This window comes from Sorex fumeus, unplaced genomic scaffold, assembly GCF_029834395.1.
Source record: "Sorex fumeus unplaced genomic scaffold, SorFum_2.1 ptg000008l, whole genome shotgun sequence".
NCBI classification, from domain to species: Eukaryota; Metazoa; Chordata; class Mammalia; order Eulipotyphla; family Soricidae; genus Sorex; species Sorex fumeus.
Genome location: NW_026606065.1, coordinates 12,317,986 through 12,343,109, shown reverse-complemented (window position 1 = coordinate 12,343,109; position 25,124 = coordinate 12,317,986). Strand labels below are relative to the sequence as shown.

Genomic DNA, 25,124 nt, shown 5'->3' with positions numbered 1-25,124 from the left:
AGACATTATAAAGTCAAAAAAATAATAATCACTGACGAGTGATGGGATTTTGCTACATTCAGTCACTGGGAACTTTGATAAAAGGCAGCTTTGCTGAGTGCTGGGTCAAAGCCTGATTCAGATGAGACAGCTCTTTGAGGACATATTTTCAGCAAAAATATCATCAGATAGGACACTAAGTAAGAAAGTTGGATTGTCTTACTTTTTTTAAATATGATTATACCATTGTCTATTTGTATTCTGATCACTTTTTTTACTTCTTATTCATAAATTTTCTACTCAGAAAACAGGAAATATGTAGCTACTGTGGTGATGAATAAGATGCATACTAACTTGAATGTAGGAATTTTAACATAACTGGTACAAAATAGAAAGTAAAAGGCTAAATGACAAATCGTTTTCCAGAAACTAGAATCAAAATAAACAAAAGAGGAAGAATAGAAATCATACTTATACTAATACAATGACCACATTGATTATATCAATGTAGCTCTTAAGTCTCCCAAACCTGTTTCCTCAGTTAAGTAGTCAGAAAAATAGAAAATAACTTACTCTTATTAGATATTATAGTCTTCTTGATTGTTTTGGAAGGTAGATACTACAGTAATGCTTCATATAATAGAGAAATGATTTTGTTTCTAATCAAAATATTTTGATATAAAGTTGTATGATTTATTTACAAAACCATTTCACGGTAATTTATCACTTCCTCAAATGTGATCACTATACAGATTTCCCTAATTATTTTTAGGAATTTTACTTGTCAGCTTTGTGGAACATTTCATTGCTCTGATTATATGTCTATATATTTTAATCTCCCTAGTTCATCTTAAAGAAAAATTTATAGTAAAACACATTTTCCTGTACTTTTTGGGGGGAGTAGAGTAGGTCACACCCAGCAATGCTCAGGTATTACTCCTAGTTCTGTGCTCAGGTCAGGGTTCACTCCTGGCAGTCACTAGGGAAGCATGAGTGTTGCTAAGGGTGAAACTGGGGTTACATGCAAGGTGAGTACTTTAATCCTTGTACTATCACTCTTGCCCACTCTATACTCCTAACCTCTCTGTAACCTAGGAAAAAATATAACAAGTCACAATGGAGACGTTACTGGGCTCGCTCGAGCAAAACGATGAACAACGGGAGGACAGTGCTTGTTTGTTTTGATTTTTAAATAATTGTAGATGAACATTGACAATGAAATAAACTATGAAACTGACCAAACCCTGAAATTTCTGATTATTTTGTAGCATAAGCATGCAAATCAAATAATAAGATAAGCAGGTATAAGAGCAGGCTTAAGATGTGGTGACTTTGTTATCAGCGGAATTTTTATGTAGACCAAGCACTGCAGGTGCAGATTCAAAACTTTAAATCATTACTATAAAGTAAACGGTTTCAATTTTCTAATCCATGAAGGATTGTGGATCTTAATAGCTGAACAGACTTACCACTTTTCCATAGCTTCCAAACTCTCCATTTACTTCCCTTCCTGCTTTCCTCAACTTAATCTATGTCACTTTTCCTTTCTCTTGAAACACTCATTTGTGGGGGCAGAGAGATAGTAAAACAGGCAGGGCACTCGCCTTGCATGTAGCTGACCAGGAATTGATCCTTGGCACTACAGTTGATCCCCAGGGTCCCGCCAAGAGTAAACCTGATCACTGCTGGATTAGTTCTGCCCCCTCCAGAAAAAAAAAAAATTGCATCAATTCAGACATGATACATATATGAAGACTTTTTCTTTTATCACTTCTAATCATATTTAGATACTCTGGTGTGTTAAATGTTATCACTGTTAATAGATGTTATAGTAGAAGATGGGACATCATGATGGTGGTAAAGATTATATAAGTCAAACTTTGCAGAGGAAACACAAAATTAAATGGATCATTTCAAATCACTATTAAACCAACTCTTTATTGGATCAAGGCAGACAACACAAATGCATAATGCATAGACAGTGTAATTGTAAACACCAAGAACTCTCCTAACATGTTTTCCTTCCCTATTTTTTGCCTGTGCTGTCTTCCCAACTCTCCCCAATTCATTTATCTTTACTTTGACAGGTAAAATATTTTTCTTTTGAGCTTGAGATTTTTAGCAAAATTTCATTAACTTGGGAGAGAAGTACAGTGATCAATATACATTAACTAATATGATCTAGGGATACAGACAAGTAGATTTTGATAGAAAATAACAACTAAAAGGCAAATCTTCAGTTTGTGAGTGAAGCACTGAAAGACGAATATGAGATGACTTTTTCTTTTGTATAGGAGATCTTGCATGAAGAAACAGAATGAAGACGGGAAATTCATTTTGGGGCCTCATTAGCAGTTTTTCCTAGATTCATGAAAGCCCAAATAGCAAATATCAATCTGACAGTTGGAATCCCAAAGAAAAACTAGAATGAATTCTCTCATTTTTAAGATCTTGCCATATAATAAATTCCTTCTCCATTTTCACAGTCTTTTACCTCAGAATGTGTAGTTCCTTTTTCAGTTGGTTTAAATAAAGTTTCTCTGATATTAACAATAATTATTTTTAAGGTGACCAGTTATCATCTGCATCCTATGAAGAACATTGGAAGCCTTTCTTCCTGCTGTCTTTGAAATGTTGATATATTCTGCCATGTTAAAATTGGATTATTTTTAAATCACAGCTACTAAGTGTATTTGAGGAAAGTGATGTGATCTGAAAACATATTACAAGCTTTAGAATGATGATTCCTCAGGTGGCTCTTCCATCTTAAAATTTGCCTGGTTTATTTTAAGATAAATTAGATTTAGAGTTTCAGTTATTGCTGGCCTGTGATTTATGGATGCATATATGTTTTTACCTTGTAAATCTAGTTCATTTACCCCCAAAATGCAAGGCAGACGGATGGGAACTTCCGGAAGAGCCATCGTGAAGAGCACCAGTGTGAGTGGAGAGATTTACACACTGGAGCACAATGACGGGAGTCAGTCAGACACAGCCGTGGGGACAGTCGGATTAGGTGGCAAGAAAAGGAGATCCAGCCTGAGTGCCAAAGTGGTTGCCATCGTGTCTCGAAGAAGCAGAAGTACATCCCAACTCAGCCAAACAGGTGAGTGAAATGATTCACCTTAAATCCTTCAAGTTGTTGCTTAAGAAGGGAAGCTGATTTTCCTGCTGTGCTTATGAGAGAACAGTAAAGTGCAATAATTCTCCTTTACAAAAAAAAAATGTTGTTTTTTATTTTCTAAAAACCTGTTTCATGTATTTATTTATTTGGGGTATTTTTTTCCCCCTGTGTAGCTGTCTAACAAGGTATCTTTTGTCATTCTGCCAAGCGGTCAAGTATTTCTTAAAAGACAAAAATCAAAACCATGTTTACAAATATGCAAGGAAATGCAAAGAAGTATTAAAGTTCCAAATTGATTCATAAATAATAAAAGCAACAGGATTCTCCCTTTCAAAATGTTTCATAATACAGTTACTCAGAATTTAGCTTCTATTTTTATAGAAAAGAAGGTCAGTTGTGCAACTTAAAATATAGTCTTCATTGTATTGTATGAATACAAAAATTGAACTGTAATTGTTATGTTTTCAATAAAAGTAAAAGCCCAGCTCTTACTGTTACTTTAGAAAAATGGGTCAATGAATTTGTACAAAGATTAATGGTTTAATACAAATTTGAGTTTCGCCTTTTTGTTATTGCTTATAACTCTTAAAAATTTTGTGTGTCTCAAGGCATATATATATATATACATATATATATAAGACCATGTAATATATAGTGGAAAGATGGCTATTTCTTTTTTATAAAATTTAGAACTGTCCATAATTATGTAATACTTTATTTGGTGTGTTAGGTACTTTATAACTGCTCAGTACTGTGGAAAGCTAATGGTAAGTGAAATATTGAACTGATTTAAATTTCCAGTGCCCATTTCTCTTGTTACAACCATTGATTTTGTTTTTGTTTATTAACAGCAAAGTCAACAAAAAACTTAACTAGTAACAAATACCTTTTAGGAAAGAACCTATAGTTACCTTGGCATTCTGGAAAGCTAAAATTCTTGGCACTTTAAATGCTTCATGAAAGTAGTCATATTGATGCAAAACTTAGCAACAGGACATTTTGAGACATTTAAATTTTGATCTTGGTCATATAATTATTGATCTAAACAGAAATTTGTCTCTCTGACAATCACAGGATCATAACAAATGGAGGTTGGTGTCTCTGTGATAGGACAGCCTAGGCCTCCCATGTGTTGACCTGCCTCTTATGAAGGAGTTTCTTTTGTTGATGGTCAGATTTTTTTAGGAGGCACTTTTCATTCATATTGTTTGTTTTGCTTTGGTTTTTTGGTAATGGTGCATATCAGTTGAATGTTACTGCAACAGTGCATTACGATGTGACATATGAATAAGACTTTTAAAGTATTTAGAAATACTTAATAACTTGAAAATTGAAATGTTCTTCATCGTCATTTTAGGGAACCAGTGTTTCATGTTTGGGCTGCAGGTTTACCTGATGGTTTAACTTATTCACTCACCTTCCCAAAAGAAAAACTTTATACTTTTTTCTCTATAGCAAGTTCCTTCTCTAGATGAAAAGAATTACATATTTTTAATGAAAAACACCATTTCCCTTTTACATATGTAAACAAGGATGGCAACAATTTTGAATGACATAGATTAAACTGATGGTCATTGCAATAGCTTGTTTCATTAGTTTAAATAATTTATTAGTTACTGTTATCATTGAAGTTAGGTGATATTTTCCTTCCCTATAGTTGCATTATTACTAACTTCCATGAGATATAGCAAAAAGGACATGAAATTACAAAGTGGAGATAACAAAATAGTTCTCTTCCAAAGTGATTTAATGAAATAAACTTTCTTTGCAGGACATAGTTTACTATAAAGGGAGGGTTTCTGTGGCTATCCTCCTGTAAATATTCCAGGTGCAAAACTCTATCATTTTCTATTTTTTTTTTACCTATAACTTTACCTATATGGAGGATGGGAGGAGGGTCCCAGGAATTGCTTAAGAGTCTTAGAAGCAGTGATACTTAACCCACCAGGCCAGGCATTTCAGGGCTGAGAGATGGTGATGTGGTGTTTCTGTGGGCTACCAGAGTTCCCTGTCAGTGCCCGTGGGCCTCTAAGCTTCTAAAACTACATGCAGTGGTGTTCGGGGTGCCTTGTGGTACCAGACATCAAACTAGGATCTCTGTGCTTGAAAAACAGGTTCTCTGATCCCCGATTAATTTCCCTGGCCTCATAATCTTACCTTTCACTTGATAACCTAGTCTCATTCCTCTGGATCTTTCAAAGGCAGATGACAAATCATGACAAATCATGACAAGTTTCAGTAACAGCTCCTCTTGGTTTCAGTGCCTGGCCGGATTTTCTTCCCCTTCCATGTATAAAAATAATGTTTGTCTATTAAGAAGTATAACCAAAATATCCAAATTTAGAAATTATTGTTCTAAAAAATCTTACTTTTTTTCTTCAGCTTCTTCATTGAACCATCAGATCTCTGATTCCAGATTCTACTTTACCCAATAAATACGCTTTAATCTTAATTTCCCATGGCAAATATCTAGGGTGCCCTGACTTACCAGCTTAGTATTTACATCTTTCTGAACTTGGAGCACTTCCTTTCATTAATAATATTGTTTTGTGACTTTTGGGGGGGGGATGGTTGTTTGGGGTTTTGATTTTTTTTTTTTTGTAATTAAGAACCCATATAATTGGGGCTGGAGAGACAGTACTACGGGCAGCCTTACATGAGGCACTTAGAAAGAACTTTTAAGCAACTTTTTAAAGAATGATAAATTTTAAGTACAGTACTTTACTATTTCTCTATTTACAGCCACAGTGTTTTCAAAAATGAAATAAGATTTATTTCAACAAATTGAAGATCATAGTAATTTATATAGTGACATAGCATATATCACGTAGTTAGTATTAAATATTATGTGTGCAATTACAACTCTTTAATTAGCCTACTATGAAGTACAGTGTTCTTAGATTATTAATAGTCCTTGTTCTAGAATCTCTGCAAGGCTTTTTTCTTCTCTTCTCCGCATGCACATTCAGCATTATCTGTTTTAGAGTTTATACAATTACAAATGATTACAGAGCTACTTTATCTTCTAGGTACCACTGTTTTCCTACAGAATATCCTATAGCAGGAAACATAGAATAATTTTGTGGAGTTATTAAAAGGATAATAACTTTCTGGAACATGGAAGGAAAAATATTGGGTGAATAGCTCATCTGTATACTGCAATAAATTGTTCCAGCCCAAAGAAAAAGGTATCTAAAAGGGATGTTGAGGAAATATACTTAGAATAAAATTCCAATAAGTTTCTTTTTCAGAAAATTGAGGATCATGGTAATTTATGTAGAGACATAGCAAATATCATATAATTAATTATCACATATTCATGTATAATTGCAACTTTTTGAGTCCAGGTCTTTAAAGCCCTTGAAGGTACTTTGTCAGTCTCTTGATGGAGAATTTCAATCCTGAGATTATAAGAAACTAAATTTTGTCTAAATACTTACACTGGAAGCAAGGTGCACTAAAGAGCAAAGAAACCAAATTGAATCTGATAGTAAAAAGAAAAAATAAGATATGGTGAGGTAGCGGATAGTTATCAAAGTGGAAAGGGATGTAAAGGGATTAATTGAAGGAAAAATCAACAGAAAGCAAGTGGATAGTCCATATCCATGAATACCTGATAAGAAGACACAGAGAAAATGGAGAAAGGGATATGGGATAATTTCTACACAGAGTATTAAGTGAGCAAAAAGTAGGAGAAACTGAGTGCCTGTGGGAAAGAGAACTGTAAAAGAGAGGCTGACTGATCTACCCTCTGTAAAGACTGATGAGACTGTAAAGTAAGACTAGACCTTTGACTTTGAGAACTGAGTTTAATATTCGATGGCTGAGTGAAGAAGGGTGAAGGGTGAACATAGAGCACGTCTCACCGTGAGCATGAACTTATTCCACGTTCCCATTTAGTCTTATTTCAGATTTTTCTCTTTCATTATCTTCTTATCTGTCTCCACTTTAGTTGTCCCCCTCAGTAGATTTCAGATTGGGATTTTGTCATGAGTGGAAAAGGCTAGAAGGACAGAAATTACAGAGAGGATTTATAGGATGTAGCTAAAGGACCTATCATGGGGGAGAATGAGCTTTTCCTACCACCTTAAAGCCTGAAAATTGGGATTGGGAGAGTGGATAAGTAGAGGCAATTAGTATGGACTATTGAGGAACTCTAGCATTAGGAAGAGATCAAGTGTGATTAGGACTTTGTTTTTTTAGATTTTTATTAGTGAGACACCATGAGGTACAGTTGTAGACTTACAAATTTTTGTGCTTAGGTTTCAATTGTACAATGACCAAACACCCATCTCTCCACCAGTGCTCATTTCCCACCACCACGGGTCCCAGTAACCCCCCCACCCCCATCTCCCCCATCCCAACCTGCCTCTGTGGCAGGGCATTCCCTTTTGTTCTCTCTCTCCTTTTGGGTGCTGTGGTTTGCAAAAGAGGCAGTGAGTGGCAAGCACATGCTAGGGGAAAAGGGAGCTCAGATAGAGAAGGGAGCACCAAATTAAGGGTGTTGAGAGGATCCTCCCAGGATGGGAGAAGTATGCTGAAAGGACTTCTTTTTTTTTAACTCATTGTACCAACACGAAGTATTTATCATACATCCGACTGAGTGAATGATGATGTACTTTAAACAGGGAGTATGTGTCTGTCAGAATAAAGGGGGTCTAAACATTTGTCCAGAATGAGGTGTGCAAACGCATCTCTAGATGAAGAAATGATTTTCATCTGTGTTTTTTTTTTAAAAAAAATACAATGCAAAGAACTTTAATTTAGGCAATACTGTCCAAGTGAAATGGGTTAATGCAAGGACACAAGGTTATTTTTGGAGTGAAGGAAAGATGGTTCTAATCCTGCGTTTGAGAGAAAACAAATGACTAAAATCCATGGGAATATTGCAGTGAGAATACTGAAAGCCAGAGGAGCTTGAGTCAGAGGTTTTTGATGTCAGTACAAACGAGACAGAACAAATGGAGAAAGATCCAAGGTGAGGAATATTGTAAAAAAAATTAATTGACATGAATGAAAGCACTACCAACAGCACCAGTGTCCTAGCTGGGTTTGGTTCATGCAAAACCTTTGAGAGATAACTTTAGAAAACACAGTTGCTAGTCAACAATGTTATCCTCGCAGGTCTCTAGTTCATTTGTCTTTCAAAACTGTCAGTTCCTGCAGTCTCTAGTGTCCACATCAGATTTCTGATTTCATCATTTAATCTTACAGATCAAAGGGATTGGTGTTGGAATATTATAAACCTGAAATTTAATGACAAATACTTTGCAACTCTGTTATTCACAATGATTCAATTTTAAAAGGTTTTTTTTACAAAACTTGGTTGTATCTAGATTCTTATACTAATTTTGAAATTAGCCTGTATTGAGTTGCCATTTGCTTTTGAATTTAACCCTTTCCGATATGAATGCCATTCTCATTAGAGAAAACGGAAACTTTACCCCCTGTCTTCTTATATCTCTCTTCTATCTGTCTTCTACTGCTTCTTCACAATTCTGATGAAGCTTAGATTAAAAAAAATTAAAACCATATTATTTTTCCTTGGCAGCTTAATCTTAATGAAGATAAACAAACCTTTCATTATAATCACAAAACATCCTAGAAGATCCATAGTACAGTTTAAATCATATGTAATAGTTCACTACCCTACTAAATTATGTAAGCAAAAATTAGACTAAGAAATTTTGGGTAAAGTTATGGATAAGTGGTGCTAAGATAACTTAATAAGAGTTCATAACTTTTCAAGATATATCACTAATTTCTCAATAGGTAAAATATAAATGAAAGCCAACAAAGTTGACTTTGTTCTACTCTCAAAAAATTAATACTACAAAAATAAGGCTTTCACTCTAATCTACTTCTAAAGATGTATCTTGCTTTTGTTCCCCCATGATTTTAAATAAGATTTGTCTTTTATATACAGTTCTAATTTACTTATCAATGCATTGCAACATCATCTAAATTTAGGAGCATTATTTTAAAATTCATGTTGTCCTTAGACAATAATCTTGTGCCAAGAAAATGTCCAAAATATAAAATATCCTCCTGTTAATCTTCCAATTTCATCCCCCAGAGTTGCTCATGCAAAGCAAATCGTGAAAATTAACTGAGTACCAGCTCAGAACTTCATGCTTTATTTACCTTGGTAAAAAGAAAATCTTACATTTATTTGCCCTTAGGTTTATTTTATATTCCTCCAACCTATTGAATTAACTTAAATATTTTCTATTAAGAAGACTACTCTTTGTGAATACTCTGCTTTTTCCTCTATAAAACTGAGGGAATAAAAGTTAAAGTTGGTTTATTGAACATTATAAGAAAAATTGTCTTCATATTATTAACCATGAAAGAGACAAATTTTAAAAAGAAGAAAAATAAGTAGAAGAAAGGATGAAAACTTACAAAGGATGAAAACTTCCTCCCAACCCCCCATCAAGAGTTGGAAAATGAAAGCTACTGAAGATCAAAGTAAGGCTAAAATCCTTGCCTGTGCTTCATTTGTTTGATTCATTTAATAGTTGAAGAAAAACATTCCAAGGAACATAATGTTTCATGTTCTTTGTTTCCTGAGCACAGATTCACAGTGCCAGAAATGATTCTCAAGTCTGCAAAACCATCAAATGAATGTAAGCATGGGTTCTTTTATTTACTGTTGCTGTCTGGCGTAGGAATTCACTACTCTTAATAGAGATTCAATTCAGCTATAGTAACTCATCTCTAAAGAGATGCCCTAATAAGGATTAGTATTTTCAAACATACACCAGCTGCTCTATTTTTGTTCTTTTCCTAGTGCTGGTCTATAAATTTTGGGGTTTGCTAGTATGTAGATATGTTTTTATGTAATTGTGACCAAAAATTTTTAATAAATTTTTATCATTTGTATTTTAAAATTTGGACTAAAAAAATAAATACTTCTTTCAAAGCACAATTTTAAGCATTTGGATGTGATGATAATTTTTTAACTATAGCAAGATCATCTTACGCATGAAATCAACTTCAAAATGAGTGTTATAAAGTATTTAGAGTAACTCAGGATATAACAATAAAGGCCCGGAAGATAGCTTTATGAACTGCACCGCATAATTTGCATGCAAGAGCTCCAGGTTCAATACCTGGAACCACCTATTTTCCTGAGCACCACCAGGAGAAATCCTTGAACACTGAGAGTCAAGATTTTCCTGAGCACCACTAGGTATGACAGCAAAACAGAGCATAAAAGTAAAAATAAAAAACATTTCTGATTATTCTCATAGTAGATTTAAGAATAATTGCTGATTATTCTTACCATAGTTTCTTACAGTAGTGCATCATGTTTGAGTGTGATATTTTTATATTGGGGGCTTTTTGATTATTATTTTAGTATCGTAGTATATTTAGTATATTTTAAGAAGTATATAAATATATATTTAGTAAAAAAATTTCAGATATTTAATCTTAGAGAAGCAGAAATAGACCACAAATAAATGTACCCCCTTTAGAGGGATGAAAATATTGATTATTTTGATATACTGTGAAAATATTAATATAATGTTATCTACTCTTTTGTGCATTTGCGTTAATAATGATTAAAAATTTTCAACCATGTTAGATATGATGTAGTGAATATTTTATGCATGCCAGTCAGAACTTCCATTGTTTTGCCCTTATTTACTTAACCAGTCCTAAAATTATAGTCATAAGTTTCTATTACTATTTCTATTACTGGTTCCAAGACTTGTCTAAGTAGCTGGAGAGATATTACAGATGGTAAGGCGCTTACTTTCCATGCATCTTATGAGGGGGTGAGGTGGGGGTGGATTGATCCTTGGCACCCATATGGTCCCGGATCCTTACCAGAAGTGATTCCTAAGCACAGAGCCAGTACTAAGTAAGCCTGATCACTGCCACCCGGTGTAACCCAGAAACAAACAAACAAACAAACAAACAAACAGACAAAAAACTGGCCTAAGGTCACAGAACTGTTAGAAGCTGAAGTAGGACTTACATTCTTCACATCACTATAATATTTTCAACTGCATGTATACGTGGAAAGAAGTCTTCTAATGTATGCCTTTTTCAAATCAATCAGGTTTATTTGTTTCATTTCATTTTGTTAATATTACCTTTTTTTTTTTTACTTTGAACATAATAGTGTATTTAGGAAGGCAACTCAGGACACACACTAATTGCAGAAGGTTTGTGCCAGTGTAGATTTAGAAGGAAAAAGAAAGTGGACAGCTATCAGAGAGACTTGGATCTTCAGAAGGTTTCTGGAGCCAAGAGTCTGTGGTCAGTAGGAGGAAGGGGAATGTCAGAGATAAAAGAGTATAATGTTGCCTTTTTTAGACAACTTAACTCCTGTACTCCTTCTCCTACTCCTCTGTGCTATTTCATTGAAAGTTACATTCCACACATTTAGCACAGTCAGTGCCTTTACTGGGCACAGAAAGATGTTCATAAGTGAAGGAAACTTTTGAAAAATCTGTCTATATTCTATTTCTTTCTTTGGAAAATTCTTAGTCCTCTACATTCCAATCTGAATTATGCAGTTCTCAAAAACTATTTATTGCCAACATAACAGAAAATTGGTAGACATTAATTTGATCAAAAATTTTTTTATTTTGCGGGGCTTGAGCAATAGCACAGCGGGTGGGGCGTTTGCCTTGCAAGCGGCCGACCCAGGTTCTATTCCCAGCATTCCATATGGTCCCCGGAGCACCACCAGGAGTGATTCCTGAGTGCAAAGCCAGGAGTAACCCCTGAGCATCGGCAGGTGTGACCCAAAAAGCAAAAAAAAAAAAAATGTATTTTGCCAAATTCAGAAGATTTTATTTAGAAGGATAGATGGAAGGATCAAAGGATAGAAAAGCCCCCATAGTATAAAAGTGATAGTCCTAAGGAGGAGTCCCAGATTAATTAATTTCTATTAGTGCTACAGCCGTACTTCCTTTCGTGGTACCTGGGTGCTTCCATCTTTGTATCTTTATAGGTACCAATTCCTCCCCCTGGACAGTTTTCAGACTGCTCTTGTTTCTGTCAAAATCCTTCTCTTTATTCAATTTCTTCCCAAGTTCCAACTTTCTCGTATGGTGTAAGTGGTTCTTTGAACTCCTGTGAAACCTAATTTGACTTTCATGTGTGGTATTTTCAGTACTTCTTCACCCCATAAAATTTGTAGAGATCTTCTCCACAGATGAACTTCAAAGTTAAACATGTATTTGCCTTACATGCAAAAGTATCTTAATAGACACCTACTGAATGGATGTGTATCGTCAGAAGGTTCAGCTCAATGGTAATTAATTGATTATTTCATGATATTTGATTTTCCAGGATGGCATACTGTCCTTAATGAATAAATGTGAAGATAATTTTCTCCTCCCATGTTGGACATTTTGTTTCTAGGAAACTAATGCATCTTTGTTTCTTTTTCATGATTAACTTGTAGATGTAATTGTATTATCTCTTCCTAATTTTCCTTTTATTTCTCTTGTTTGCTTATGTATCACTTTGGAAAGCCCTTCGACATTGAACTGGATACATTTTACTGGATAACTTCATGCTTTCTTTTACATTTTAAGCTTTCTATAAACAACGGTCATTATCATGAGAGTTAGTAGCCAGAGACATTGAACAGCAAATAAGAAGCTTTCCAACCCAAGGTTTTATCCCTGGCACTACAAAAGAGCTCTGCCAGGAGTGATCACTGAGCACAGAGCCAGTCGTAAGCCCTAAATGCTGTTAGGTGTGGCCCTCCAACAAAAATTAAAAAATACTTTGATAATAAATTATTATCATGAATAACTTACTTTCCTTTACAATAAAAGTCAAATAAAATTATAGTGGATCAAAAGTTGCTGAAAGATTTAAAGTTATATTGATATTACAGTTTTAGTACCCTCTTACATATTTCACTTCCTCTACTCAAGGTCTGCTTATTAACCTTGTGGGAAATACTTAGATTTTACATGGAAATTATTCACATTTTCCAAAATCCTGTCTTGTTGGGAATAAAGACTGGGGCCCATATGCATAATAAGTCTCCCATCACTGCTTTGCAAGTCAGCTGATGGAAGCTTAGGTGGAAAATAAACCTCTGATGTCAAGCCAGTACATTGTTACTCTTATTACAAAGAATAATCCTCACCGTTTACATTGTGAGGATTCTTTTCCTCTAACTAAAGAATGTTGTACACACAATGGTAGTCATAGTCTTAGTGAAATTTAACAGACTTTATGTTCTAACTACAGAGGAAATGACAGTGAGTATTCAGATTCAAACTCCGTATCCTTGTTTTTTTGGTTAATGGTAATGCCACAATTGTTTGGCTCTTAATTTGGAACTGACAACAAATCCAACAATAAATCAAATGGCAAATAAGATTACACATATTTGGGGCTGGAGCAATAGCACAGCGGGTAAGGCATTTGCCTTGCATGCAGCCAACCCAGGTTCGATTCCCAGTATCCCATATGGTCCCCTGAGCACTGACAGGGATAATTCCTGAGTGCAGAGTCAGGAGTAACCCCTGAGCATCACTGGATGTGACCCCAAAAAAGAAAAAAATATATTACACATAGTTTTACTCTAAATTCTAAATCATATATAATAGTTTTGTATATTTAAAAATAAACATATAGTTGCATTGAAATGCATAATTATAAAGCGTATGAATTGGGAAATTCAAACAGTTCATCTTAAAATTGTATTTTATCGCTCCGAAATTGAAAGGGAAAAAAAATCTTTGATCTGTCTGCCTTATAAACTCAAAATAGAAAGTCTCAAAAAATGAAAAGGTTTTGAAAGGAAAGCCTGTTTATTAGCAATCCACAGGAAAAATAAATGCAATAATTAAACAACTCTAGCTGACTTAAATTACCAGGTTCTTTATAATTTCTACTTCAGGAAATTAATCCAAACAACTATTCAGTTTCTAAGAAACTGGGGATTACTTAAAATTTTGTGGGGAATTTGTGATCTTAGGCAAGACATTGAGCCAAGCTACCAATTGCCATAGAGACCAGAAGCCTATACAGATGACTGATATGGATAGCAAGAGCAGAATAGGAAATTAATTAGTAGCTTCAAAGTGAATTTTTACTTTAGTTCAGTTCTTTGGCTTTCTATATACAGAAATGGGAAGGGGAATGTTTGAATTTTAATGTTTCACTTAAATGCATTAACTACTCTGATAAATCATACTTTTACCAGATTTAGTCTGACTAAAAATTACGCAAAAAGGATTGATTTTAATTTCCAAGACGTATGTGGCAAGAATTATGCATCCCATAGAGAGTCCCTGAATTGAAGTGGTTCTGTGATGATTGAGATCTATAAGCTTCTGTCTGCTGGTGGTGCTGGAGGCAGAAACTTTTCTCCTCAAGACCTCTGCCTGTGCTTTTTAATTCGTATTCTACATGTCCTAGATTCTCTGGCCCAGATAGCGTAATTTGACAATTTGGTGCACATCTTTTTCCTCTGTACGTGGCTTAGTGACAATATTCAAAGCAATGCCAATTGTCTATTCTTTTTGTTCTTCTTATATATCTTTAAAGCTACCGTACATGCTGATAAAAAGTAATGCCCTCTAGAACCGCGCTGAGTACTCTTCACGGTGCACAGGAACAAAAAGTACTTTGCTTGCCCTCAAGTAATCTGCAAGCTCATTTGCTAAGCTGCATGACGGGACAAGAACTGTCTTGTCTATTTTACAGAACTTGCAGTTGACATGAAAGCCTGTCATATGTTCCTTATTTTGAGTGAAAAATCATGGTACATTTTTTTTAAATAATGATCACTGTAGCACTGTAGCACTGTCCTCCCATTGTTCATCGATTTGCTCGAGCGGGCCCAGTAACGTCTCCATTGTGAGACTTGTTGTTACTGTGTTTGGCATACTTCACCGGAAGCTTGCCAGGCTTTGCTGTGTGGGCAAGATACTCTCGGTAGCTTGCCAGGCTCTCAGAGAGGGGCGGAGGAATCGAAGCTGGTGGTCGAGCCAACCACGTGTAAGGCAAATGCCTTACTGCTGTGCTATCACTCCAGCAAACAATGATTGCTGTCAGAAAATTTAGTAATGCACTAATTAAGAACTGCTTTCTGAAAAACAGGAGTTTGAGATAGTCCAGGAGTTAATAACGGCACTTGCCTGGCGTGCAGCAGGCCTCAGTTTGGAATAATCCCTAGTACCTCATATAGTTCCCCAAGCCAGGAGAATCAATCCCTCAGCTCAGAGCCAGGAGCAAGCCCCGAGCACTGCAGGGTGTCCAAAAACTCCTCTCCTCCCAAAAAACAGAGAGTTTGAAAGTTTAATATGTTATTAATATGTTATTAATATGTTATTTATGAACCAGTCCTCCTGGCCCTTGTTTCTATTGTCTTTGGTATTAGTCACATACTTTTTTTTTTTACATTCCACAAATGAGTGTAATCATTCTATTCCTATTTCTATAAAATTAAGTATAGTCTTATTAGTTTTCCATTCTATAAATCCAAAAGAGTATTATAGAATAGAGTACAATTTTTTTTATTAAATTTATTCATTTATTGAATCACGGTGGGAAAAGTTACAAAGCTTTCAGGTTTAGGTCTCAGTCACGCAAATATCAAACACATTTCCCTTTACCAATACTTATTTTTTACCATGAAGAACCCCAATAAAACCCCACCCCCACCCCTCCCAGTCCCTGTGAAGCAGATGAATTCTAGTTAACACTCTATCTGCTTTGATTAGATTCATCACTTAATCACTTAACTTCCCGTTAGTCGTCGATTTGCTCGAGCGGGCGCCAGTAACGTCTCCATTTGTCCCTGTCGCGTGCTAGTGTAGCCCAATGGCATCTGTTCGCTCCAGGAATATGAAGAGCCTCAAACCGATCGTTCATGATCTTTTTTTTGTGTGTGTGAAGCACCATGAGGTACAGTTGTAGATTTACAAATCTTTGTGCCTGAGTTTCGGTCATACAATGATCAAATACCCATCCCTCCACCAGTGCCCATTTCCCCCCACCCCCCCCCCCCACCCTGCCTCTGTGGCAGGGCATTCCCCTTTGTTCTCTCTCTCCTTTTGGGTGTTGTGGTCTGCAAAAGAGGCATTGAGTGGCAATCATGTTAGAGTACAATTTTAAGAGGGCATAGCGATTTAAGTTCTAAATCTCTACTTGAGATTTCAATTTTTAAAAGAATCCATTCTTCATAGCGTGCCATACTTATATTTGTCTTACTCATTACCAGGCATGTCATACTCTTTTCCCCAAGGTAAAAAAAAAAGAATTTATTAGCTTTGTTTTGAGCTTTGTTCTTTGTTTACTATTAAATATTAAGGTCAGTAGTGTCTGAAACCAGAATTATTCTCCTTTGAATTAACTACCATTTTGTTTTGTTTTGTTTTCCTCATTCAGCACTGTCAGCAGTGCTTGTTTGGTGCAAAATGTTTATGTCATTTACTTCATGGGTATTTATCACTGACCGTCACTATCAATAGTGCAAAAAAAGTAACTTTTTTTTATGTAATACATATTCACTCTCTATCATGTGACTGGTTCTGTGTAAAGCACTTGATTTTATTCCCATTCAACACTCTCAACTGCTCTGTGAAGTTATTAGGAGAGCTATGGCATAATACAGTGTTTATCTGTGGGCTTTCCAAGGGATAGAGAAACTGTGAGATCTTAAGTCAGTTGCCCAAAATGATATGGCTAGTAAATGTCATAGAACAGGAGTCTGTCCCCAGAGCCTCAGTCCTTACAATGGCTTTACCATCTGTACATCCCACACCAATTCATGTGAAATGTAATCCCTGTATAACTGGAGAGTTGGGACCTTTGGGGGTGGGGGGGGATGTTCAGTTCCTGAGGGTATATGTTGAATAATAATTAGTCCCCATCAAGGGACCCCAGAGTGTCAGCTTCCACCTTTCACCTGGTGAAGATATCCGAAGATACTCCCAGACTCTAAATGTAGCTAGTGCCATAATCTTAAACTTCCCATCCTTAGGAACTATGAGAAACAAATATTGCTCTTTATAAGAACCTGAATTTGTGATAGTTTTGTTAGAACCTGAATGGACTCAGATCCTGAGATATGATCAATAGACCCTGAATGGATGGGAAGGGGAACAGGAAGGAGAAAGGAAGCATGGGGAATCTGGAACCATGGGTAGAAGGACTGATGGAATACTTGGCAAATATAAAATGGTCATTAATATCATTATAAAGTGGATACATCGGTCAAAATAGTTATTTTTAAAGGGTTGTATTTGGAGGGAGGGGAGAGTTGGGGCCACAGCCACAGTGCTTAGGGCTTACTCCTTTACTCCTGGCTCTGTGCTCAAGTGTCACTCCTGTAGTACTCAGGGGACTATGGGGGGTGCCAGAGACAGAACCCAGGTCAGGTACATAGAAAGCAACTGCCCTCCCCACTGTGCTATTGATCCAGTTTGAGCACAATAGACAATATTAAAAGTGATTTTTAAACTTAAAATAAATGAAATTGTGAAACATGTACTTTCTAAGTACACAGAATGTCCAGTTTCAGTGTTGAGAAATTAGTCACGTCTATAAAAATAATTTATTATGTGCTTTCATGGTGATATCTCCATAAACTCTGTATCCGCATATTTTGTGTTGTTCTGCAGCCGTATCTGGCAATGACCAGGGTTTACTCCTGGTCCTGAATTCAGGAATTACTCCTGGAAGTGCTCAGGGGTAATCCTCATGAGGTGCGAGCACTCAAACACAGGTTGGCTGCAAGCAAGGCAGGTGCCCTACCCATTGTACTCTCTCTCCATATAATTTTACAATCTAAGTCAAAGCTAAAACACATCACTATTTTTATTTATATGGAAATATGCCTCATTGTTATTACTCTACTATTTTGCATCAGGAAAGCAAAGCATGGAAATGTTAAGTAACTTTCCCCAGTTCCCACACATAAGGTAGGACAGAACGGAAATTTGATTCCAGCAATCCAGCTGCATAGAGTCAGTGCACATGGCCTATCATGGAAGTTGACCCAAGAAGTGACAGTCATCTTTCCAGTTTTAAGACCATGGTACTCTCTTGCCACCGCAGCAATTTGATTACTTTAGCCAATTTTCTCTAAAAAGGTAAAGGTAAAGGTAAAGGCCCTCCCGTTGATCGTCGATTTGCTCGAGCGGGCCCAGTAACGTCTCCATTGGAGGCTTTGTTGTTACTGTGTTTGGCATATCGAATACTCTCGGTAGCTTGCCGGGCTCTCCGAGAGGGGCGGAGGAATCGAACTCGGGTCGGCCATGTTGGCTGCATGCAAGGCAGACGCCCTACCCGCTGTGCTGTCGCTCCAGCCCTAAAAGGTAGAAAACTTAATTTATTAAATATTATTTCTTGTTCATTTCAAGAAAAAAATATCTGTTGGGAATCTGTGGACTTAGGAAATTCTGCTTAGGTTTATCTGTGAAGAAGGGAGTGTATGGATAAGCATTCATACCTCAGACAATATGATCTTCTCTCCAAGTAGTAATATTTGGAATGATACCAGTTTTCTCTGTACCATTGGCTGATTTCTGAGCACAATGGACATATTTACCTAATAGCTGAGAAGTTGGGAAAGAGAAGGGAAAGAAGGCAGCTAAAAAACTCAGATACGGCCATGTGAGAGATCCCCTTTGGTCCCAGTGGTCTGAACTGTGCGTATTAAGGAACCAAGAGGAGAGTAAAAAGAGAGTAAAACCATTTAAAAAGATTGTCATATGGGTCTAGGGATATAGCATACTTTTGTCCCCTAGTAATGCCAACTCAAGAACAGGTTGTAGTATTGGGGAGAAGATGGAGACACCCTGTAAAAAAGTCATTCGTGGGGCTGGAGCGTACAGCAGGTAGGGTGTTTGCCTTGCATATGGCAGACCCGAGTTCACTCCCCAGCATTCCATATGATTCCTCCAGCACCACCAGGAGTAATTCCTGAGTGCAGAGCCAGGAATAAACTCTGAGCATCGCTGGGTATGGGTATGAGAAAGAAAGAAAGAAAGAAAGAAAGAAAGAAAGAAGGAAGGAAGGAAGGAAGGAAGGAAGGAAGGAAGGAAGGAAGGAAGGAAGGAAGGAAGGTTATTCATATCTTGAGGAATGCCTCTGTATAATTATTTTAAAAATTGGCTTTGTTCTGTTTACTTATTTCTCCGCAAGGATAAACCTAATCCTTAATAGATTAATAAAGAGTAAGTCTATAAAGTACATTCTGTGAACCACACTACACTAGCACAATAGCTTACAATAGATACTATTTTTGCTAGATATCATTTTTATTTGGGGCACCCTGGTTTACACACTGTTGTTGGTAGGGTTTTATGTATGAAATTTTCCAGCACCACGCGTTCCACGCTAGTCTCTGGTTCCCTCCATTGTCCTACTGTCCCTGACCCTGTCACCCCCTGCAAGCTGGGTTGCCGACAAGGTCTCAGTTTCTTTCTGTTGCCTTTGGGCATTTGTTATTTCTCATAAAAATAAGTATCATTGTTATCTTCTTTTAAAATAGGAAACCCAATCTCCAGATTATTAATAATTTGTTTGGTATCTCAGCCAATAACTAGAAAATTCAATATAGAAAATTCAGTATAGTATTAAATTCAGTGTAGAATTTAATTCAGCTAGAATTTCTGCTCTTAGCGACCATGCCATGTTGTGACCTTTAAGTGCACATAGGATCATATTCAATAAAATTTGGCTTCTTGTTAATTTCAGTTTTAGCAGGCCCCATACTTGTCATTCAGCTCTCTCCAGTGGACTTGTTCAAATTCCTAAGATCTTTAGATTTTTTCCTTTTGTCATCTGCATCCTTATTACTGAAGGATAAAAGGAGAATTAAGAAGTCCTATCTATTTCTTAAGAGCTTTAGTCAGGGGCCAAAGAATAGTACGGTGTGTAGGGTGCTTACTCTACAAATGGTGGATCTGGTTTCAATCCCTAACAAGTCATTTGGTTCCCTGAGGACCATCGAGAGTGAGCCCTGAGCACCACTGGGTGTGGCCCAAACGCCAAAAGCACAATGCCTTGGTCAAAACTGGCCACATGAACTTTTTTTTTAATGTGATTCATTTTTTTAATTTTACTTTTTATTTTATAATTTTAAATAGTTCACAAGTTCAGAGTTTTCATGAAATCAGTAATAATTAGAAGTAGTTAATTTTGTGAATTTCATTTTTTTTTAATTTTTATTAGTGAGACACCATGAGGTACAGTTGTAGACTTACAGATTTTTGTGCTTGGGTTTCAATTATACAATGATCAAATACCCATCCCTCCACAGGAACTTTTTAAATTAATTAATAACAACAAATCACATGACTGTGCCTACTTGCTAGGAATAGGAACTGGGAAATAGAATCCCTGGTGTAGCATTTGCTAACTACAGTGAGAAGGGACTGACAGCTAACTGCCTTCCACATACATGATTTAAAATATAGTTTGTGAGGCCAGGAGATAAAAACAAGTGGAAGGTATGTATGTGCCTAGCATGTCCAAATCCTCAAGTTAGTCCATAGCACTGATGCTCAATGAGAACTGCCATTGTAGCTCCGGCAACTGCTGATCTAGCATAGTTGGGCTAGACCCTGGGTAGCCTTGATGCCCTCTGAGCATCAGTAACCTGACTGTTGCCTGGCTGAGATCTGCCAGCAGAAGATCTAGGTCCCATGAGCGCTTCTGAATTTGAAATCTGTTTGGGGGCGCAGGGAGAACTAAATGCAAATTTATATATACAAGTAGACCTAGACTTGGTTCTGTTGAAATCACTTCATAGTTTTAATTTTAAATAGATTTCCAAAAAAAATATATTGGTCCTTATTATGTTACTATAAGATTTGTGGTTTGTCAATCTTAATCTTAATCTGAAAGAATATCAATGTCACGAACAGAAGCCAAGATTTTCATGCATACCTCAGTTTTACTTTTTGTTTTTGACCGAATTGCCATGAGATAGAGCACTACAAAATTGTTTATGATTGTGTTTCAGTGATATAATGTTCTAACACCCATTACTGCACCAGTGCAATTTTTCAGCACAAGTGTCCCCAGTTTCCTTCCACCCCTTCAAACCACCCATCCCACCCCTACCTCAGCCTGCCTTTATGGCAAGCACCTCTCTTCTCTCTCTCTTCCTCTTTCTCTGTCTCATTTTAGGCATTACGGTTTGCAGTACAGGTATTGAAAGGTTATCATGACATACCTCAGTTTTAAATCTTCCGATCCTCTTCGACATTTGGAATCCAGTTTCTTTTTCCCCACACCTATGGTATGACCAGTTTTTTGCTTCTGAAAACAAAAAACATTTTTAGTTATTTTAGTACTGTAGCACAGTCCTCCCATTGTTCATCGATTTGCTCAAGTGGGGATCAGTAACGTCTCTATTGTAAGACTACTTGTTACTGTTTTTTGGCATATAGAATACATCACAGGTAGCTTGCCAGGCTCTGCCATGTGGGCATGGTACTCTCGGTACCTTGTCGGGCTCTCCGAGAGAGGTGGAGGAATCGAACCGGGGTCCACCCAGGTCAGCCTCGTGCAAGGCAAACGCCATACCTGCTGTGCGATCGCTCCAGCCCATTTTAGTACTACATTTTACTAATTTTTTTCATTATTCATGAGTTCAGCAGACGTTGATGAAGATTATACTGGGGACAGGGAACTAAAGGAAAGGGAAGGCATTACCATATTTTGTCATCCTCCATCCTTTTCTCGTCTTCAATTACTCCTGGGTTCCATCAGAGTCTGTAAATAATAAACAGATACTTATACATCACTCTTCCAGGTTTGTTTGATCAATACTATTTCATTTAAGCTTCAAAACAGGCCAGTGAAGCAGGCTTCATTATAATTTCTTTTATGTTTAGCAGTGAATAAACTAAAACAAAGATTAAGTGGTCATTGGCAGAGCAGTAGTTCAACTCTAGCTGCACTCTGTTTCTTAGCCACTAAGTCTTTCTGTTTCCCAAAATGTGGACATCTCTTCCACTACAGAAAATTGGTGTCAGCTTTAAGGTAGACTTCCTTTGTTTTGTTGAATTTTTTTCTGTCTTTAATGTAATTCTAAATCTCTGAAATAGATTTTTTTTTCTATTTAAAATGCTTATGATGCCTATGTGGCACTTCTTTTTTTTGTTTGCATTTTTGTTTTGGAGCCACATGCCACTGTTCTCAGAGTTTACTCCTGGCTCTGAGCTCAAGAATCACTCCTATTGGGTTCAGGGCACCTATGGGGTACCTCAAATGAAACCTGGTTTAGTCCAATGCAATGCAAGCAAGTGCCTTACCTACTACAGTCTACATATCATTTTTTTTTTCACTTTATTTATTTGATTTTCGGGCTATACCCACCTATGCTCAGGGCTTAATCTTTGCTCTACACTCAGTGCTATTTCCCATTGGTCTCAGGGGGACTCTGTGGTGTGTTGGGTTTGAAACCCGGTCAGCTGGGTTGAAGATAAGTACCTACCTGTGCTTACTTCTTCCATTTTACCACAAAGTAAAATATGCTAGGCATTCCAACATTGGATAGTACTTTGAATTTATTTATTTATTTTTCTTTTTTATTTATTTATTTTATACTGTGCAACCCATACTTGCTTAGAAGTATTCGTAACTAGTTTAGTACTGGTTTAACTAGAGGAAATTTATAATATTTCTAATATTCTGTAGCTGATTAGAATTAAGTGTTTGATAGCTGAATTTAGAGGTTTGTTCGTTTTTTTCACCTCTTATCCACACAGAGTGTATGACCAGAGCTCAGTGTACATGCAGCTTCTCAGATGTACTACATTTTAATGAATATAACCTCTGCTTTCCCCACTAGTTGAGTGAGCTATTATATTTATGATGGCCAGTTCCAAACCCATTTTCATATCCATTTTTATCCCTCTCTGAAATGATCATAGTGAGCATAACCTTATATTTGTTGATAAAATGCACTTGAAATTTTTGGTATATCCATAACTATTTCTATTCTCAGAAGATTGTGCATCTTTTGTTTAAAGATTTTTTGCTTGCAGGAAGAAGAATAGATATTATCATTGACATAATTCTTCTATCTTATTTGGAAGGCGATCACAGCCTCTTTTATTACATTATCCTATCAGTAGACATTCAAAATCCAGTGAGTTGAGTTATTACCCTTTAACATATATCCATTTTATGCTAACTCCTATCCTATCTTTAGAACAGAGCTGTGTCCTGACTGTGAAATGCATGAGCCAAAAACTAACTTAACCTCAAAACACTAAGCCCTAGGAAGATGTGAAAGTCAATCATTTGTTTTATGAATTTGGAACTGTACTACCAGAGTAAAGAAATGTTCCATGTTTATCAAACCTTTCCACCAAAACACCTCTAATGGCAAAGGAAAGCACTGCTTATCTCCAGAAGGATTGGGAACAGAGCCTAAAACAGGAGCCAAAGGAGGAGGATTATTTGAAGCTTTGAGTTTCATCTTCAAAATGACGACGTGCAATCTCAGCCTTCCACTTGCAGTTATGTTCCTTTCTATAAAATTTGTAAAATTCTTCTCGAAATGTAGAAGGGAATACTTCTCTAAACTCCATTATTCCTTTATCTTCAAACATGTTCTAAAACACTGCTTAATTCCCCTAGGAACATAAGCCAGGTTCTTAAAACCAGATGCCCCAGAGATTCTTAGTGCAGTCACGACTATCCGCAGAGGTTCCCAGATTTATTTGGTCAACCACCCTCTTTTCAGAAACACAATTACTCATCGCCATTCTGGAAATCTACCTTCTTTAAGCAAACAAACAGGGCATGTCCTCTAACTGCACCCAAGGATACTAACGCCTTGGGTTTGTCCAGTGTCCTCCCCTGACCCCCAAAAGAGAGAGGTATAAAAATCACCTACTTTGGAAACAGACTATGCTAAATATTTAGTATAATAAATATATTTTTGTCTTTTTTTTAATGAATCACTGTGAGTTACAGTTACAGACTTATAAACTTTTGTGCTTACATTTCAGTCATGCAATGATCGACCACCCATCCCTCCACCAGTGCCCATTCTCCACCACCAATGTTCCCAGTATCCCTCCCACCACCCCCACCCCAGTGTAAGAAATATAACTTGTGACCTTGACATGAAAAATACTTTTGTAAAATGAAAAACTAAAGTCTAGGATCCCAGCCCAGACAGACAGTACAGTGATTAAGCCTCTTGTATTGAGTGGATATGATCCAAATTCATTTATTGTTACCACATATGGTCCCCTAAGCACCACGAGGAGTGATCCCTGAGCTCAGAACCAAGAGAAAACCCTGAATACCACAAGGTGTGGCCCCCAATGAAAAAAAAATAAATTAAAAAAAATAATGAAATCCAGGATATCTTCATGGAATTGTATGAAAAAAGAAAGAAAATGTTGTATTAGTATTAATGAAAAGGAATCAAAATATAATTCAATAACAAAATTAAAGTCTAAATCTAATAGGTAAAGCAGAGGAGTAACATTTTTATAATTCTTATGTGAGGATTATTATCTCCCAGAAAGAAAGCACTTAAATGCATCTTTTTCCAGCACAAATATTAGCTATGATTTTACTCACACGAGGGCCTTGCACATAGCCAACATGGGCTTGATACCTGGAACTGTGTAAGGTCCCCTGAATACCGCCAGCAGCGACCCCTGAGTGCAGGGCTGGAGTAACCGTTGAGCACTGCTGTTCATGGCCCAACCTCTCCACCCCCACACAATTTTATTTCTATGAGAAAATGAATAAAATAGAATTATCAGCTGAAATTTCGTGCTTTCTAAGTGACAAAAGCTGCTTTGATAATTCAGAAAAAATCTGTGTTTGCTAAATTATAAACCTTCCTAGAGACTTCATGGAGACAGATAAAGGAGAATATTCTTCATTTTGTCCCATATGATAGGAATACAGATCAGGGGTCAATTAGTTTGTCGGTGAAGGGGATATATTTAAAATACTTATTTTCTGGTGGAAGATTTTAAGGCAAAAAACTCAAAATGCATTATAATTAGTGGAACATGGTTCCTGAAGATGCAGATGGGAT

At 36.5% G+C, this 25,124-nt stretch overlaps 1 protein-coding gene across 24 annotated transcripts in view; it reads left to right on the top strand.

Annotated features, from left to right (window-relative positions):
- The window catches only part of RIMS1 (regulating synaptic membrane exocytosis 1), a 518,137-nt gene that overhangs the window by 450,887 nt on the left and 42,126 nt on the right, over positions 1 to 25,124 (top strand). For 11 of the 24 annotated variants that reach the window (XM_056109989.1, XM_056109987.1, XM_056109992.1 and 8 more), the window contains one exon: positions 2,850 to 3,085. The exons of 8 other annotated variants lie outside the window; for them this stretch is intronic. In XM_056109989.1, coding sequence (XP_055965964.1) covers positions 2,850 to 3,085 — 236 coding nt within the window. The remainder of the gene's footprint in view (positions 1 to 2,849; positions 3,086 to 25,124) is intronic. 5 more of the 24 variants (XM_056109993.1, XM_056109991.1, XM_056109985.1 and 2 more) reach the window with 1 other exon arrangement.